The sequence below is a fragment of the Hevea brasiliensis genome, chromosome 9, assembly GCF_030052815.1.
Source record: "Hevea brasiliensis isolate MT/VB/25A 57/8 chromosome 9, ASM3005281v1, whole genome shotgun sequence".
NCBI lineage: Eukaryota > Viridiplantae > Streptophyta > Magnoliopsida > Malpighiales > Euphorbiaceae > Hevea > Hevea brasiliensis.
The window spans coordinates 12,163,474-12,183,879 of record NC_079501.1 but is presented as its reverse complement, the minus strand read 5'-3'; the positions used below and the strand labels follow the sequence as shown (position 1 = coordinate 12,183,879).

The window sequence follows — 20,406 nt, the reverse complement described above, 5'->3', positions numbered from 1 at the left end:
AATTTTTTAGGCTTTAATGAATTTTAAATGTTTTTCTTTTAATTCTAACAATCTTTTAAAAAAAATATTGAAATTTTAAAATATTTTTAAAAATAATATTTTAATTATTTCATAAATTTCACACAACCATAAAATCCCATCAGAGTTTGGTACGTGGAGGAATGAGTCTGAGAATAAAAAGTAAAAATTTTAGTCACACTTTATGCTGGGGATGCATTTGTTCCTGTTCATGGCCCTAATAGGTCAACATTTCCGACTTCAAAATATGAAATTCATTAATTCCAGCGACGGTGAAGAAGCTCTTCAACCTCTACAATTTTCTTGCCTTCTTTTGACACTTGTAACAATCTGACAATAATGAAGTCATTATGGGGCATCTGCTGGGACAGAACCATGAATCCCCACGAACCAAATGCGGAGAATATTTATCTGAGTCAACTGATAAGGCTTAAAATTTATTTACTAGTAAAAATGCCCCATGAGCTACAATTAGTGACAAGGCCTGCAAAAAGCTGCAAGTACTACAAACTCAGACAACAAGGAGTTTTCAACTTAATGGTCTGAAACATTCAAAGATACAAAATTCAACACTAATGTCAAATGTGCAGACTTGTACAAAAAGAATTCAGAGCCTTCCATGTCAAAATCCAAAATCCCTGCTATAGTTGCAAATACTTTCCTATTTTTCTATCCATATCACTCTTTTGTTACCCTGTAAATAGTATGAATGAATCTCCATCCGGAGGATGCAATCATACTGAATTCAATTTCAACTGCTGTTTATTGACTCCCAACCTGGAATATTAGCTGTAGCTTCATTTACCATCTTTACAAGTCTTACCTGCAGACAATTGCATTATTGAAAGAAAAGAAAGTGCCCATAAGTTACCTTCACACCATGATCTATCCTTTAATAAAGTGAAGAAAGGGCAAAAATGAATTATAATTCAGATGAGAAAAAGCTTCTTAAGGGTCACTGTATCAGCAAGCATAGAACCAGTTTCTTCAAATCACAAATACATAAAAGAATCTTCATATTTGGCACACCAAACCAATATTGATGAAATTAGAGATTGTTAAGAGTACCTTATAAAACAATTCAAGCATTCTCATTCTACCAAAATACACCCATAAAATTTAAGTTCTTTTTGAGAAAGTTGAAGTCAGCAAATAGCTAATTCAAAAAAGCACAAGTTATTTCCATGAATACGGAGAAATGAATTCTAGGACAGAGGTGGGGTAGCAGTATTCCTGCTTTTGATCTTATTTATTAAGTTCCCTCATTAAAGTTGATTCAGTAATATTTCCAAATTATTATTTCCCAAAAGGTACTTTAAAGAAAGAAATTTAGGTAGACATACAACACTTTCAGGAACTCCTGGTGGGGGTAAGGAGAGGTTCTTTGGAGGAGGACCGCTTAAATAAGATCTCTTATCAAATCGCCATTCTCCAATTTTTCCATATGTTAGTTCCCCCTGGATAGTAACCAAAGAAAAAAAAGAGAAGAAGAAGAAGAAGAAGCTAAGTGAACAACAATTATACTTGTCAAAATTTGCAAAAGAAAGCAATCAAGGAAAAATAATGGAAAAATAACATTTAAACTATCAGATTTCTGATAAAAACAAGATAAGAAAAAGAGAGATCTTTTTACCTTTAAATTATAGTCACATCCATAAGTATAATGAATAATAAACCTCTTCCCAACTTCCAAATCCCATGGTGGCTGAAAAATTTGAAGAGATCTAATTCTTTACATGCAGCTACAATAGACAGAACGAAATAAAAGAAGATTTCACACATATCATCAGTACCTGTATCATAAAGTCCTTCCGAAGTATATGATGAACACCATGCAATGCTGATGCTACAGCATAGGCATACCTTAATTCAACAGAGACATCAAAACATTGAAGCATACTTCAGTCATTCAAGATCAACATTCATCAATCAAAATAGAAACAATCTTCTCAAATACTACTCACATTTCTAACACCCAACCAAATGCCTTATCAGTCTCATGGTCATCTTTCATTCTTAATGAAATATTTACCCATGTCGGTGAAATTTCCTCCAGTATGGACTGAGAAAGTTTAGTTGGCAACGTTAATATTGTTCTAGGTGAAACCAAATAGTTCAGCAGGCAAAAACAAATGTCATGCACCAATCAGGACAGCAATGTTTTAAATAAACAATTATTAGCACCTCCTTGATTCCAACTGTTTTTGAGATTACATTCTTCCTTTATCTCTTTTTTTTTTTTTTTTTTTGGCAGCTTCTGATAAATAAAAGTAGAAATGCATGAGCAGTTTAATAGTTGGACATTTATAATCAGATTAATTATTCAGATGGGCTATAATAGCAACAAGCGTTCTACCTTTTTTATTATTACAGGAGAATTGCCAATTGGATCAACATTTGTCACAGGACCCCTTTCCTCCGGATAAAACTTTCTAATAATTTTTTCATGTTCAGTTGGTTTAATGTAGAAAAATGGATACCCCACTGGATGTTCTCCATGTGCCAAGTTAGGCAAAGGATTTACAAATATGTGGTCAGGCTCTGCCATTAAAATGTATCTGCATCAATCAGCGAAAAGACTAACTTTCAGATGTCATAAATAAGGAGAATGATAAAAACAACAATAATACTAAAGATTGTGACTTTAGAATCTCACTCTTCATCAATAGTTGCCTTTTCCAGCCATTGCACAAAAGCCCATGGCCTATTTAAGACGATATAACCCTGGATAGAACATTAAACTTCTAAATGAGTAAAATATGTAATTAAGCCATCATTGATGGTAATAACTGAGAAGTAGTGACTGATTTCTACAAAAAGTTTAGGAAATAGAAGAGGTTGTGAAAAATTAGGTAGCAAAAAAAGTAAAATGTACTTTGAAATTAAGTTCTAAATTTACTTTAAACGAGAGACTTAATAATGTAAGATGAAAAAGAAGGAACTTGGGAATTGCAATAAAATGAGAGCAAGAGGTGGGCTCATGGCCATCCCTCTCCAGTCTCCCTCCTTTAGGGCATTCATCTTACATTCATATATGACCTTTTTTTTTTTTTTTGCTATTGGGCTCTCTTAATCATAATTCATGATAGTTTGTTCAAAAGTATGGAATCAATTCCAGGATTTGCTTTAAACTTGCCATCTAGCATCATTTTAATGTGTAAAATGGATTCATTGGTAGAATGAAAATTCATTGAGAACAATACACGTCCTGAAGTAAATTCTGTACCACATTAGTTTTTGATCAACATATAGATATGGTATTTAAAATGTAAATATAAAGAACTTAAAAAGTGAGCAGAAATCTCACTCGATCCAGGCCCTCTGGAAGAGGATCTACAACGAATGTTGGAATCTCATCCATCAAATTGTCAGCTTTTCCTGAATGCAGAATTCGAGTGAACTTCCCCATGTCTGATCCAGGCATGTCTTTCATCTTCTTATACCAATAGTACATAATCCGGCATTGCCATTGGCTATAAGGAGTATCTGTCGCTGTAAGACCAACGTGGTATCTCAAATTTGATTTCCCTAATCTCTTTACTTCATGAGGCATATTAGCAATGGAGTCAGATAACTCCAATCCATTTCCTGAACTGGAGTTCTTATATTGTATTACCAATGTCAACAAGTTATATGTAGCAAAGAAAAATCCAAGTGACAAAAGCACCAAAAAGAATGGTGATACTCGCCCCATATTTTTTCTCCCAGTCATCTTGAAGTCCTAAGTTAGAAAATGAATTCCAACTCCTCAGAAGTTACAATTCAACCAAACCCCAATTCTCCTACCTTCAACAGCATTTAAATTAGAAGGCAAACACTCCCACTTACACCCATTTCATTTCACAGCTCCAGAAAACAATTGCAACAATAAAATCTCCATACTTTCACGAAGAAAATCCAATGGGACCAATCACAAATCCAGGATGAAAGGAAAACAGGCATGCATCAATCTGCATCACAATTAACAAATAGAAATGATAGAGTCAATGCGGCATATAAAGAAATAACACAGTGCAAAAAGCCAGTCTCCAAAACACAGCTAATTCAGCGCCAAACAATCCCAGATGCTCAAAAATCAGTAAAACGACAATCCACTCATCAGCCAGAACACAGTTTTGATTAAGAAATGGGTAGACAGAGATCTGAAATGACTAGTTGAAAGCAACTGAATAAAATTGAAAAGAAAAGAACCCAAAACAGCGAAAGAAACAGAGATCAGAGAACTCAAAAGAAAATTAAGAAAGAGCGCATTTTAATTAACCTGAAGATTGAAGGAGGAGCAGAGAGGGAGAGACTCTGAGTTTTTGTCAACGGTTGCTAGGAAACGCGGAGGTTTGACAAGTCGCCAACTGGAAAATTGAATCTAATTAATGTTTCAGAGTGCCATTTTTAATAAGGCTAACGTACTATGTGGGATTGATTTTTCAGTCGTTGGAAATAAGCCTTGTGGAAGTATGACGTGGAGGTGGCGACAACTACATTTGGACATTACTCCTTCACCTCGTCTTCTCTGTCTTCTTCTTCTTCTTCTTCTTCTTCCAATTCATTTTTTTGAGGAATTAAAATATGATCATAAGGAAATAAATCAAATACTAATTTTATTTAAAGGAAAAATTATGATTTAGTCTTTTCATTTGAATAAAATTATTTATTTCATTTTTTATTTTAAAAAAATACATTAGTGGCGGCGGCTGAGTAGAGTAGTGGAAAGAAGAAGAGCGACTGAGCATTGTGCATTGAAGTTCAATGGTGAGCCCATAACTAGAATAGCTTAGGCAGTTGGGCTCATAGTTGGTCTGGCCTAAGGAAGAGATGTCCCGTAGATGAGCCCATTCACTCTTAAATATAAAATTTTAATCAAAACTCATCTTCTCTATAACACAGTCAAACAATAATAATAATAATAATATTTAGAAAACAAACAAAATCATATTAAATGAACCAACAAAAATAATTTTCCCACCATTAATGATGAAGTGACATTCAGCACACATTCCCAAAATTAGATAAGGCCACAAAATACTGTGATCCCAAAAAAAAATATCCAACACACACCATGGATAGATAGTCTCAAGATTACAAAGTTTGGCTCTTTCTCCATTTCTTTATGTTTGGTGGATTGAGAGAATCCCAAATTGACAATTGATAAGGTTGTTAGGTAACCAAATCATGAGACAAGTTGCCAGTAGTAGCCATACAAGCATCTTATTGTCACTTGTCTCATCTTACTATTCACATGGTTTCTCATATCAAATGATATCCCCCAAAACAACACAATATATGATGCTATGAATTAGGTATTTTACTGTAATTAATAAATAATATTTTATAAAATGAATTATTTATATAATTAAATACTTGATTGGTTTAAAATATGATCGTATAATTAATATCAATTGAATAAAGTTATTTAAAGAAACACATGCATTTTTTATTATCTTTTTTTTTTTTAAGGAATTGTGAAATATAGGAAATATAAAGTTGTGATATATTCCTAGGAGCATTAGGTAATTCGAAACACCGTTAGGGCAATCACTCGCTCTCTCTCTCTCTCCCTCTCTGAAGAACCTACAAGCAAGAAAACAGAGAGACATGTCTCGCCACCGACGGCAAGCGTCTCAAGTGCTGCCGCCGGAGATACTGACTGGCGATGGGCGGCTAGGAGAGCCATTAGTACAGGCAAACGCAGGAATAGCAGTGGTGGGTCATAGCAGTGAAGGTTCCACAACTACTGTCAATGGAAGAGCTAACAATCCTTCCACAACTACTCATCCTCATCAACAATCCATTGCTGCTCATTTTCCATCCAAGAACTCTCTTCCTGGAAAACCTGCATGAACAGTATCACTCCAAGAAACCTTGCTCTACTGCTTTCTTATAAATAATTTCTTCTTCTTCTTCTTCTTCTTCTTGTTGCTGTGTTTCCGCTGCTATATAAATGGTTTTTTTATTTTAATTTTTCCCTTTCCTTTTCTTCTTTAGTTTCAAATATATATATATATATATATATATATATATATATATATATATATATATATATATATATATATATATATGTTCCAAGGCATCTTAATTTATTCCATTTTCCGTTGTAAGATCAATTAATTTTTTATTTTCCTATTAAAAGTTGGAAAATGCTGGAAAGCTGGGGCTCACTGCAATTCTTTCAGCATAGAGTAAATTAAAAAATAATATATAATTGCTCATCCATTAAGTAAAATGGCTTTTATTTGATTATTTTAATTTAAATATTAAAATTTTCTTAAATATTTTTATATAAATAAAAATAATTATAATTTCCCAGAAAGAGATCCAATGTAAACGCAATCCAATAGGCATATGCTATGAGGCCCATCATAATTCTGTGTTTTGTGTTTGGGCCTCAATGTTCTTTGTACTCCCTAGGTCCAAACCTAAATGATTGGACCATTTGTTTATATTCAAAATTCCAGTGGTGATGAACTAACTGGGCTAACCCAATGGCTTTGAACGGGCTAAACTTGGATGAAGCTCAGGCCTAAAGAAATCTAAACATAGCCCCAACCATAAACAATTTTTGTTTGTAGTCAAACGAGAGTGGAGGGAAATTTGAGGACATCGAGTCAATTTTGGAGCAGTACTCTACAAACCAATGGACAATAAACTCTTGTGTCCCTATCAGAGACATAAAATGTACCTCATACAACCATTAGCTCCTCACCCACCAGAGTTTCAAAGCTTCTTCACCTCCGTACATGGCTACTAAAGCAACAATTTCTGCTATATTATACACCTCACAGTATGTTGTAGCTTAGCTAGTTCCAGTTCCCAACACATACACAGAAAAAGCCTGCTCCCACACCCTGCTGGTTTCTTTCAGATTTTCACAATTCAGGACAAGGGCTTTGAACCGGCAAATTCAGGCCTAAAAATAGCAATCCCCTGTAAGTTTTGACCAAACCGGAGGGAGACGCTAAATTAATTAGGTTGAAGGAAAGAAGGGTCAAGCACAAGTGCACGACACAGCTTTTCTTTTCTTTTCTTTTCTTTTCTTTTCTTTTATCTTTCTGTAGTCGTCTGTACAATATAAGCATTAGCATACCCTCGTGAAGATGGTATGGCCAATGAGAGGACGGCACGTGCTTGAAACCCAGAATTGCTCAATGTCTCTGACCCCGCGTGCACCCACTTGGCCTAAAGCCTCACTCCCCTATAGCAGTCTTGCTCATGCTTGAACCCAGTGACCACTGTAAACTGTAAAAAAAGTTCCATCATTTTTATCTCATCACAAGCAATGAACGATACCACTTACCACATGCATGTTCAAAGAGGACGAAAATGGTAATAAATAAGAGGGCACTCCTGCTCCTTATTAATGATTTCCAAACAAATGTATGCTCTGAGCATACTTACTGGATTTTGTAATCACTATAGCTTAGAGTGGTATCTTCATTACTCCGTCAATTAATGGAAAACCAAGCCTCAAAGTTCATATTTGTTTGCATGGTTCTTTCTTTCGACCCCAAACCTCAATTGATTTAGACGCATTCAGCTTATAAACTCAGAAATTAATTCTCTGCAACTATTGATCACGAAAATTAAATCCAAAATTAAATATTGAAAATTTTTCAGGAATCATTTCCAGCGTACCCTTGGACTTAAATATTTTAACCACTGGAATAAAGAATGTCGAATTATTAGTGGAGACAGTAGTTCATGTTCAATGTATACATCTATGTCTATAAATGTATGCGACACCCATAAGCTAAAAAACTAGCAAAGCCCATGACAAACCACCATATAGAAGAAATGGATGTATAATCTAATAGCAAAAGGTATTATATTATATAATATTTATATTTAACCTACATTATACCCGAAGTTTATTGAATAATATTCCTACATTATGTGTATGCTACAGTATTATAGTAATGTCAAATATCAAGAAAATTAATCAGGATGAGGTTCTATATATATCTGTGATATACGCCAAAAACCAAAAGGTGCATGCAAAAAATCTTCCTTGTAGCTAAAAAGCCCTGAGGGTTAAAAGTAGCTAGTTATGGTTTAACTACCGATTAAGGGTTTGCATCCCAGTGCAGGAAAGAAAACTCCCTCAAAAATGAAAGCTAGCTACCAAATGATAGAAGACGCAATTACTATGCGATTGTTGAAATCTTTAGTTTGGATAGAGATTCAGCCTTTCAGGCTACAACATGTAGGAGCTTTGCTCCTTTTTTTTTTTTTTTTCAAATACGCAGGAGTTTTGCTTTGAAAATATGCAGGCACTTCCCGAGGAAGTTAAGAACCTGAGCCTGACATTGACATCTGGCAACCTGCAGAAAATAACAGGAAAGGAACCGTAGCATATCCTCTTCTCGATTATATTTAACCTCAATGAACTTATTTTTTTGTAGAAAAACACTTGAAAGTAATTAAATAAAAATAAATGTTTTATATCCAACAAAATCAAACCCTAACTATCAAAGAAAGCATGAATCCATCAGAAACAAGAAACAAAACCCCCAAACAGAGGCTGTCCAAAGAATACATAAATGAGTTATTTGGATAAAAACATTAAGATATGCAAACCAAAATAGTTCCCTGCAGTTCTAGGAGCAATTATAAAATTTCTCAAGTTCTAGACAATGCAAATCCGAAAACTAAAGGAGGACTGTCCAATTAAATCAAATTTGCATCTAAAATCTTTGGCTACTTTATTGATCACTTTTCTTAGTAATGAGGCCGAGGAGGACCCCAATGCATAACATCAGGAGACATCTGGCAATTGATTGGGGTTGGGTTGGCCACACCATGAACAGCCATGGACATGCCAGTACTAATACAAGACTCATTTGCAGGGCCACCAACACTAGGCTTAGTCTCCACAGCCTCATCATTATCACTGATTGGCAGCCTGTGAAACGTAGGGTTCAAGAAAGTGGCGGCAACTACCACCACCAGACTTGCAGCTAACACCTTCCCGGCGATAATTCCTCCGAATACCTGTCCTTGTGCCCCTGCAAGAGTTATCCCAAAACAAGAAGAAGAATGCAAAGAGCTAGAACCAGAAGAAGAGCACTGTTTTGGTGCAAGGGAACCAAGAAACGAGCCCGATAGTGCAAGCAAGTTAAAGGGTCCATGTAAAGAGAGAGATGGTGCGTGAGGGATTGGCTGGCGGAGCGTGACATTGGAGACCGAGCCAGTGGCACTCATGATACTGATACCAGAGTGGTTCCTACGCGCGAAGCTGATGATGGAGTCGATGATATCGGAGCCAGCGGAGATCTCGAGGATAGCTGGCTTCATGGCGGATTCACTGTCTTTGGTGATGATAATGGGTGGCTTAGGCTTGTTCTTGGAGCCAGGAGGTCTGCCTCTAGGCTTTCTCTGAACCTCCAGCATCGATCGAATGCATTGGTGATTGTCGGGCGAGGGCTTGTTAGGGGTTCGTCGTTTGGAGGAGGATGATGGAGGTGTGGAGAGTGCTGTGGGCACGCTCCGGGGACTGTGGTCGGAGGAAGAGTCATCGGAGGTGTGAGAAAGCTCTCTTGATAGAGAGATAGTAGTGCCATAGTCAGCCATTTTTTTTTTTCCTTGAGGTATGTCACTTCGATTTTTAAATAGAGAAAGAAGGAAAGAGACCACAGAGATCCTTTATAATGCAAAATTTGAGACGTGGGGCCCACATTAGGGGTCCCACCATTGGGAAGTCATGCCAATTCAAAGGCGGGGCACCACATCTGCACTTAAGGTGGGCACCCACATATACAGGTGGGTCCAAAGTTTGGAATATAGGGAAGGCAATATTATCTGTTCGTTTTTTGAGTAGAGTTTCTTGAGAGTTTGTTTGAACTAGGTCAGGTACTGCGAAACTCCTATTATTATTATTATTATTATTATTATTATTATTATTATTATTATCAAAATTTTTATATAAATCTGATTCGTTAATATTTAATATATAAATATATAAAAAATATATATATTTAATATATAAATTTATTATATATTTTTTATTTTAAATCTAATAAAAAAATCATCACTCTAATTAATTTTTTTTAATTAATAGATAAATTTTCATTCAAAATCATTAAAAGTTTCAGGTCTAAAACTTTACCAAGAAAAGAAATAAGTCTAGTAAGTAATTAAAACCCAAGCCCCTAATACAATAGCAAACCCAAAATAAATACCCCAAAATAATGAAACCTTATGTACTATCGAACAAGAAAGAAAAAATGCAACTTTGTCACTACCTTGGAGTGCTGTCGTAGATCTGAGGGTGTTGAAGCATTGGTGAGGGAAAGCAACAAACTAGAGGCCAAAATATCAAGATGGCAGATTGCATGCGTTCCAGAAGTCAAGCAAGAGAAGAATTTTTCTAACTGATTGCAAAAGGTTTGGAATCCAAAGAACAAAGATAAAAGAGTGTTTCCAGTGGGAAATGATCGGTAGAGCTCACGGACTTTCTCCTTAGCCTTAAGGGTCAATCACCATCATCAAAGATAGATTAAGGGCACCAGAAATTTCATCATCAACGACATTTGAGAAACCTCAAATAAATCAAAAGCTACAAAAGTGGTTATGTCTCTACTCCCATACTTCAACAAGGTGGAGAGGGTGAACCCATAGTTCAGGCCAGAAGATGAGAGTCTCCCTACCCGAAAGGGAGAAGAAAGACCTACGGAAGGCAAAAAAAATCCTCACTCTAGTTAGTTTATTTTCTTCTTCTCTAGTCTGCGCCATATCAATGGTGCCTTGCTTAACAATAATTAGGGATAACTTGATTATTTTTTTATCAAATATATAAATAGTGACTAAGTATTTTAATTTTTATCATAAAAAATATAAATTTTAACTAATTGTTATTTGCGTGAAATTTTAAATTGATTGAATACATGAGATGAAGTTTATCTTTCTTATATTTAAAAAAAAAAAGTTATCTTTATTGCACAAATTTCCCTATGCTTGAAAGTTGTAATTTATGATTTTTTTTTAAATTAATTATTTTATCAATAAATTAAAAAAAAAATCAACAAAAGCACCAAGCCCATAATCCAACAAGGCAAACCCAAGTACCCAACCAGAGGATATTAAAAACAAAACAAAAGCCCAGTAGGCTTGATCCAATAACAACAGCCTATAAATGTCACGTTTCAGTTTTTAGCACATTGCTTGCCATATCTCATCTTGGTTGTTTTCCAAATATTGTTCGAGTGTTGCCATTTAAATTTACAAGACTTTAGGTAATTTATATTTCATTTAAATTTATATTAAATTAAGTAATTTTTAAATTGAGTTTCAATTCAATAGTCCATTTGAATCTATATGAAAATTAAATAAATAAAATTTATTTATAAATAAAACTAATATTTTAACTCTTATTGTATTATTTCATTGAATTTTTTAAAAAGGAAGAAAAAATTCTAAAGCAAACTTCTTTTTTAAGATTTGGGTGTAAATTGAAGGTCACTTCACTCTCATCACAACCTTATTCTCATTGCTTTGATTATAAATTTAGGTTGGTTTTCATAATTATTTGATTCGACTAATATTGAATTATGGCTCCTCTATACGATTGATGGTTCATGCAATTAAATTGATGACAAAGAAAGCTTGACTAAGTAAATTAACTTATTTATTTTTCTTAATTGATGCCTTTATTTATCTTTAATTTATTTTTCTATTTACATTATTATTGCAACTATTTGCATTGCAAATTTAATATACTATTACATATTAAAAAAAGTATATATAACATATTATATTTTGAGCAATCAAGATTAAATTATTATATTATAAAATTATAATTATTCTATACTTAAACTATAAATTAAATAATAATAATAATATATTTGAAAATTAATATAATATTATAAGTAAATTAAATATTATATAGGACCTGACTAATTAAGGAAGTAACTTATTAATTAGAGATTTAAGTAACTTTTTTTTCTAGGAAAATATAAATAAATTTTTTAAAGTAAATTATTCTAAAAAATTGGGAGATAATTTTATTTTATATCATACCTTGAAATTTTAATATATAAATCAACCAAATGAGAATGTAGTAATATATTTATGTAAAATGTGGGTATTAAATATTAATAATCTTTCAATAATATCAAATCAAAGAAGGTCACATTTACGATGTGGAGCATGGAATGCAAGTTTAGGGTCTATTCCATAATATTAACAATTTTCCTTGAAATAGACGTGGGCTCCATGTGGCTGACATTCCACGGACTATTAACCAACAAGATTTGGACAGGTTAGCACATAAACTGGCACCTCGGATTCCCATTCTATCAAAACTCATACGAGTTTGACAGATGCTTTGCATTAATTTTCAAGGCTAAAGAACAAAATATATATATATATATATATATATATATATATAAGATAAAGAAAAAGAAACTGGGTTGCAATTTTGCTCACTCCAATTATAACTTAATGGCTACTGTAACAAAAATGGCCATGCTTTTCAACCCTTTCATCATTACTTGTACGATTCCTATCATTTCTTCCATTCTCTACTAAGCAAACTCCCTTTTTAAATTCATTTTTTTTTATTTATTTATCTATTTTTTAATTTGCATGCATGATAGCCTTTGTTCTCCTCATTTATTCATTCCGTCCTATAAAAAAAATATTTTTACTTTTTATTTTAATAAATTAATAAATCAAATATTATTTTAAAAAATATTTTATAATTTAAAATAAATAAAAAAATCTATTTTTATAAAACTAATGAAATAACAATAATCTATAATATGACTCTACTTTTTTTTTTTTACTTCAATTAACGATTTTAAGTGAAAATTAATAGCAGTATTATTAAACTCGATTTAAAAGTTAATCCAGTGAAAAATTTGTGTGAATTGATAAGTGATTTAATCAATGAGTCAATAGTTTAATCAATAAATAATTAAAAATTAATTAAACATATAAATTAATTAAATTTAATAAAATATAATACATATTAATGTAAATAAATATAATTAATTAATTTTTAATTATTTAAAATAAAATTTTAATATTTATTAAGTTATATTTAATAAATTTTAATAGTATTTTTAAATTTAATATAAAGTATTTAAGTGATATAGTATAAAAAAAATTTATAAATATATAATTATCTTTTTAATATTTATGAAATATTAAATATATATTAAACTTTAATATTTTTGGTTTCTAATAGGTTCCCACTACCTCATAACATACGAGTCCAGGGATTACAACGAATAAGATAGGATAGGATAGAATATCCACAAAAATTTTCACTTAAATTTGATTATTATTTTTAATTTTTAATTATTTTTAAAATTTAATTATTATCATTATTATCTAAATCTATTTAATATTAAATAATTTAATTTGTCATTTTACTTATACACTGTATAAATTATTTATTATTTTATTTTAATAATATAATTTAATATGTATTTTTCTATTTTATGTTTTTATAATCATTCTATAAAATTTATTAATGATAAATTATAATTAATTATAATTTTACATCAAATGTCAATATATAAATTTTTTAATAGCAAATACTATTATTTTGTATTTGATAAAAAATATAAAAACATATAATATTTAATTTTAAATATTTAAATAAGTTGATTAATAAATTGTTTTCTATTTTTTTTAATTAATTGACATATATGTTAAAAAAGATAAACAAAATAGGAAAAAAAAAACACATATCACATAATGATTTTAAAGTATCGTTATTAAAATTTGTATAATTTAAATATATAAATGTTTTTAAAATAAATTTTTAAATTTTATAAAAAATAATACATCTTTTTCCTAACCTAACCAAAATTTTAATTAAAAAATATTATTTCTTTGGAGATATATAATATGTAAACAGAATTTTATAATACCTAAAATTATAAATTTAGAATTTTATAGTAAAAGAAATTTTTAATTATTTTTTATGACATAATATATTATTAATTGAAATATGAAAATATTTAAATAAAAAAATTAATGATTAATATGATAAGTTAAATTTCTATATAAAAAAAAATAAAAAATTAAGAAAAAAAATTATAAGCCACGTGATAGTTATTTAAGCTTTTTATTACGTATATCTATTTAAAGTATAATATTTTAAAATATATATATTTTATATTAAAACAATTATTTACATAAACATATTTAAATAATAATATCTAATAAATAAAACTTAAACTTATCCAAATTATTTTTTAAATTAAAATTCATTTTGAACATAATTATATATTATTTAAATTAAATTTAATTAAATTAAATATTCAAAAAATCAGAATCATGGCAATTCCTATACAGGTCTCTCTCTCCTTGCCCACTTGAACTCAATCCCCACCCTCCTTCGCACTACCATTAGTCAGCCCAAACCCAACTCCCGAAACCCCTCTCTTTATCATTGTCGCTTCTATTTTTTTTTTTTTAATATTTATAATTTACATTTCGTAACTTAATATATGGTTTATTTATATTTTTAAACTTAATAATATTTTATAAAGTTAAAGTTTTTTACAATGGGATAATGTTAATTTGTGAACACTTTTATTTTAATTGTAATTTTATTTTACTAATTAAATAATTTCATAATATAATTATATACATATTAATAATTTTAACAATATACAAATTACTTGAACTGACATTTGATTTGATTGAATATTAAAAATGCAGAATTTAAATGTTCAAATGTTATGAACTTGTGAGTCTTTCCCTGGGAGATAGAACAAGAGCAACATAAGTGGAGATGAAACATCTACGCAGCAGCGGAGCTTTAATTATTCTCATGGAGAGATGTGGACTCCACCCACTATGTCATGGGAAGTAATTATTTAATTTTCGACACTACAAAACGAAAATTAAAAAAAAAAAATTATGTTGGGGTCAAGTTTCCACCTTTGAGTTTTCTAATAAAAAAAAAAAAACGTAGCGATCTCATGAATTTTTTTTTTTTTCCCCCCACAAGACAACATGGGAAATGTCCCAAATGCTAGAAAAGCCAGGCACCCAAGAACAACTGGTCTCAAAACACAACTACAATTACGTACTTACCAAGGTTAACGATACAAATTACAATAAGAAATGGTACTGATCAACAAGAGGAGGACCTTAAAACAAGACTACAAGATAACTAATTTCCAGTCATAAATACCACAAAATAAGCCGAGAGAAACCAAGAGTTTCGAGAAATTAAACTCCATATCCAGCAACAACGAAGCTAGAGAACAAAATATATACATATGCACCAACAGCAGCTCAATAAAATTAGAAGAATGCCCTGCTTCCATAGAACACCCGTGATCCATCCTTTTTCTGCTTATTCTCAAGCTCTAGTTTATTGCTATGGCTTTGAATCAAATCCCCGCGATCTTCATTTTCAGGCTTGTCAAGATCCATAGGAAGCTTCATTTTGGATAAAGATTCAGTGAACTGCTGCATACTCCTCATGTACATGTCTACTATTTGTTGCTGCATTGCAGATTGCTCTGCTTCAAGATTCTTATTCCCTAATGGAGATGAAAATACTTGACCAAATTTAACAGAACTTACCCTCCCTTCCTTGTCGTTTCCTTCCTCATCTTTGCTTGAAAAGTTTGAGCCCTTTTCGTCTCTTACTTCACCTCCTTTCTTTGAGGTAGGAGTGTCAGGGCAAGTGCTCGAGCCCTGATTAGCCTCTGTGGTGATCGAAACGTTGACGGAGTTGGAAAAATGAGTGCTGAGCCGACCCTTTTTGTCAATCGAATCGGACGAGTTTCGGTCATCACTTAAGCTAGTTGTGGTAGAGCTCAAGAAACCTGAATTTTGGATGCTACTACCATTGGGAGAAGTGGAAACTCCTTGATTTTCCTCGGAGGAATTTATGGTCATTTCATAGTCAACAACAAGAAGATGAGGAGAAGCACCAAGATGAAGAAATGAGCCAGGCCTGGAACCCAAACCATCAAAATACTCAGATACCATTTGCTGATTCTCAGTAACAACATTGATATCAGGAAATTCGATCCTCGAGTACTCGGCAGGATCAAGAATTACTTCTGATATTTTCCTGTCAAGCAACACAACTTCAGCTGATATTGAAGAATTAGCAGCGGCTGCAGAAGGATTCAAAGGCAAAGATGTGTTCAAAGAAAGAGACAATTGGACAGTTCCAGCAGGGGAATGAAAGAGATCAGTGGAGGAGAGGCTATAATCTTGAGTCACCTTTCCTTTGCCAACAACTTGTGAAATTGGGACCAAAGCAAACCCTAAAAGCTGATCCTCCATATAGTTCCTATCTCTACTAAACATCCAAATCTCACACTTGAGAACTGCATCGAGTTGGGAGACTTTGATCTCCAGTTTTTCATTGAATTCTGGGTTCTTGCCACCTCCATTGATAACTCTAGTTGAGTGGGTGTCATCTGGGTTATAAGTAAGAGAGAATTTTGCATAGACATCTTGGTTATCATAGATACATATGTTATGAATATTCCTAGCATGATGAACATAGATTTCAAGAATCCCTGACTCTTCAGAATCACCATCACCCATTGTGTTCGAATTTGGGTTGTACCGGAACCCAGAAGTTTGATTGAAAGAATCCATTGCTAGGAAAAAGACTTTTGAATATGATGATTCAAGGAGCTTGAAGACTTTCTATCCTGTTGGGTTATATTTGCCAAGAAAAGCTCTTACAGAGTGAAGAGCAGAACAAAAAACAGAATTGACACAGAACAAACCCGCAAGAAGTGATGCTCTGGAAGATCCTATATATTCCTACATGTATTTACCCATTTCGATAGTGATAATCCCTTCTAGAAACTTTGAAGGATCAATGCAAGAAACTGAGGGCAAGATTTAAAAACAGAAAGACCGGTTTAGAAGGAAAGAGAACATAACAGGACATAGAAAAACAGAGTTGTTAAAGAGAGCAGATTGATTACCTACAAAGTATTGGAGCTTTTCCCCCTACTTTCTATATCCGTTTTGGCTTGTGGGTTGCTGACATTGATCCATTAATTCAGCGAAAAGGGTGGACTCAAGAAGGGGAAAAAAAAGTGTGGAAGAGAGAGGAGTGGTTTAAAGTAGAATTGTGGAGCTTGCTTTGTGCAAATTGAGGAGGTGGGTGAGGGTAGTAGGTGAGAATCAAGAGAGGAGAAGATGTAGAAGAACAGGAGGATGGCAATGATGATTTTGTAGTTGTTCTTTTTGTAATTTTCACATGCTTCTCTTTCTATGAGGGGTGGGTAGGGGATTGGGATTTTTGGAAGGCTTGGCTTGGCTTTACTTGACATTGCATCTTCCACTTCCAATGACTTAAATTGCTCCGCTGAGGTAATTGGAGGTCCCATTTGGTCCCATCTTCAATTATCATTCTCTTCCTATCTCCTTCTCACAGGTGCTCTCCAGAGCTTTCAGACAATGAAATCTCTCTCTCTCTCTCTCTCTCTCTCTCATTCCATTTCTATCTTTTAGACTTCATGTGGGAAGAAATTGCAATGCATACAAATTAACCCCTTTTTGAAGTCCTTGGAATCAAGGGAAAGTTATGTGCAGGCTACTCAACATTCCATGCATTCTATTCACACTTAATTTCGCAAGAAACACAATTTTTGTTTTTTCCTGTAACTTATGTACTAATTTATATACAAATAGTCTATCATCTCAGATGACAAGATCATGTGTTTGGCCCAGTGTAAGTAAAGCAAATGCATTCTCCTTCAATTTCAATATATGTAATCAATAATAATTCAATAACTAATATTTCACTTGATTCCGTAATTAAATTATATTAACGTCAATTTTACAAGCTAACAAACTAATAAATATATTAGATTTTACATATATTACATGTCAATAATTAAAATAATAAATACAATGATTATTAATTTAAATCTTAATTATTATATAATAATACAATAATTATCAAAATGATAAGTTTAAATTTGTTAAATATTTTAAATATTTAAATAGGATAAAAATTATTTTAATAGGTTATATGAATAATTTATATATATAAGTAATTGTTTAAAAAAAATTGAGTGAGTCAATTTACTCCCTCAATATGAAGTAGATCTACCCTTACGAATACACAAACTAAAAATATATTATTCCATGCTTATAAGGCGCATGGAGTAGTATATTAATTAATAAAATTTAAAATTTTTTTTTATTTTAATTATTATTTAATTAACTCTATTTATATTAATTGTTATTTAATTATTTTTATTTCGCTTTTAATTCTCATTATTATTTACTTTACTATTTTAATATTTATATTTAAATTATTAATTTTTTAAAATTTATTTTTTAATTAAGATATTTTATAATTAAATATAATATTTAAAAATTATTTATATTATTTTTTATAAATTCATTTATATAAAAATATTATTTATTACATGTGACTTCTATAATAATAATAATAATAATAATAATAAATGTCATTGATAACATTAATTAAAAAAAATGACCATTAATTTATGATTTCTCATTCTTTATATATATATATATATATATATATATATATATATATATATATATATATATGAAGCTGTAACATAGTCTTTTAAATCTATTATATTTATGTCAAGTAGTTATCTTTTATTTAAAGGAAAATCAAAATCATTTTGGTATAATATTTTTAAATATATTTATTGTAATTAAATTTAATATTAATTGCTAGTGATTTGCCAACTAATGCATTTAATTTTAAAATTCAATAATTATTATTATGACTTTTCGGTTATTGCCATGATTAAAAGTTTAATTTTTTTTTTAAATATTTACTTGAAATTATGACTAAACATCAGAGGATATTTGAGTTTTGTGAAAAATTAATAATTAATTTTTTTAAAATATATCTAATTATTAAAGGTAATATAACTATTAATTTTTAATTTTTTTAATGAGAAAGGTGAACATTAAATTTTTTATATATTTCTTAAATAGCTATAATATATAATTTATTAGGTATAATTATCATTAATTATCATGTTACTTAATTACTAAATTAAGATCCATGTTTATTTTGAAGAAAAATCAAAATTATTTAGTATAATATTTTTAAATACATTGACTATAATTATATTTAGTATTTATTAATACATTTAATATTTTATTAAATTATAAAAAATTAATAATTATATTATTATTATTATTATTAAATAGCAACGTTAAAATTTTTTCATTAAATAATAATATTTTTTTAATTAATAATGATTTAATGACCTAATTAAATAAGATATAAATTTTCTTTTATCTCTCTACCTATAAATAATTTATACTTTCTATCATTTAATACACATCAAATATTTTTCTTCTCATCAAATATTTTATTTTCATCTCATTACTCTTAAATCCTCTTTTAATTTTACTTTATTATTTATATTACTATTTTCAAGACTTATTGATCTTGATTTACAAATATTTTTTTAATTCTTAATTTACTTTTATGACTCTATTAAGCACAATAAAATTAAAATAAATTAATTAAAAAAAAAGTTAAACAAACACAAATTATTAATTTTTTTTATAAAAAAAGTTAATAAGACACAAATTATGAATATTATACTATTATCAATTAATATAAAATCAATTTATATTTTTTTTTTATATAAAGTCACCCAAAAACATAATTTATACTTTTTATATAGTTAATGCTTTTTTTTTTTTCTAAAAAGTGGAAAACTTCACTATAATAGGTTAGCAATTATTTTTTCTTATTTCCATTTTATTTACTTTTAAACATTGGATTATATTTTTATTTTAGTTGAATAACTGTATTTTTATATATAAAAATAAAATTACATCAAAAATTTGACTACAAGTAAAAATAATTTAAAATATTAACTAAAATTAAATAAAAAAATAAAATATATATAATAATTTGATTAATGAATCAAATGTTAGAATAATTTAAGTTTATAATCTTATCAGATTAAGTGATAATTTAGTGTCACTCAATTTATTTGACTAATAGTGTCAATAAATTTTAAATTATTTTTATAAATAAAATAATATTATTATATTTTAAATAAAATAATTACATAAACTACCATCAATTTATGTATAAAAAGAATTAAAATATATATATTTTTAAATAATTTTGTTATAAATAAAAAAATTATTTAAATAAAATTAATTTAAAATAAAAAATTATTTAAATAAAATTTATTTAAAATAAAAAATTATTTAAATAAAATTTATTTAAAAAATTATATAAAAATTAATTTAAAAATAAAAAATTATTTTATATATATATATACACACACACTAGCCATACACGATATTTCACTAATATACATGTACATTAAGTTAATGGGAAAGGGTGTATTATTAAAATTATTTTTAAAAAAAAAAAAATAATTTATATAAACTATCAAAAATACTTTGATCATAATAGATAGAAGCTCA

General features: G+C 29.9%; 3 protein-coding genes across 5 annotated transcripts; all 3 read right to left on the bottom strand.

Annotated features, from left to right (window-relative positions):
• Positions 1-442: 442 nt before the first annotated feature.
• Positions 443-4,585, bottom strand: LOC110637767 (hydroxyproline O-arabinosyltransferase NOD3). 2 transcript variants are annotated; one of them, XM_058152907.1, is made up of 9 exons: positions 4,280-4,585; positions 3,326-3,968; positions 2,675-2,742; positions 2,375-2,576; positions 1,983-2,080; positions 1,812-1,881; positions 1,652-1,723; positions 1,362-1,475; positions 443-841 (listed from the first exon to the last, which is right to left on the bottom strand). In XM_058152907.1, the coding sequence occupies exons 2-9, from the start codon at positions 3,728-3,730 to the stop codon at positions 770-772; spliced, it is 1,101 nt and encodes a 366-aa protein (XP_058008890.1). In that variant the 5' UTR covers positions 3,731-3,968; positions 4,280-4,585; the 3' UTR covers positions 443-769. The 2 variants fall into 2 exon arrangements, with proteins under 2 accessions (XP_058008890.1, XP_021643786.2); XM_021788094.2 differs by having other exon boundaries at positions 3,326-3,804.
• A 3,915-nt stretch (positions 4,586-8,500) lies between these two features.
• LOC110637830 (AT-hook motif nuclear-localized protein 17-like) lies at positions 8,501-9,632 on the bottom strand. The gene has a single exon (XM_021788173.2). The coding sequence runs from the start codon at positions 9,580-9,582 to the stop codon at positions 8,731-8,733; it is 852 nt and encodes a 283-aa protein (XP_021643865.1). The 5' UTR covers positions 9,583-9,632; the 3' UTR covers positions 8,501-8,730.
• A 5,397-nt stretch (positions 9,633-15,029) lies between these two features.
• Positions 15,030-17,421, bottom strand: LOC110644772 (uncharacterized). Of its 2 annotated transcripts, XM_021797708.2 has the most exons (2): positions 15,562-17,421; positions 15,030-15,480 (listed from the first exon to the last, which is right to left on the bottom strand). In XM_021797708.2, the coding sequence occupies exons 1-2, from the start codon at positions 16,594-16,596 to the stop codon at positions 15,277-15,279; spliced, it is 1,239 nt and encodes a 412-aa protein (XP_021653400.2). In that variant the 5' UTR covers positions 16,597-17,421; the 3' UTR covers positions 15,030-15,276. The 2 variants fall into 2 exon arrangements, with proteins under 2 accessions (XP_021653400.2, XP_058008888.1); XM_058152905.1 differs by having other exon boundaries at positions 15,030-17,419.
• Positions 17,422-20,406: the final 2,985 nt, after the last annotated feature.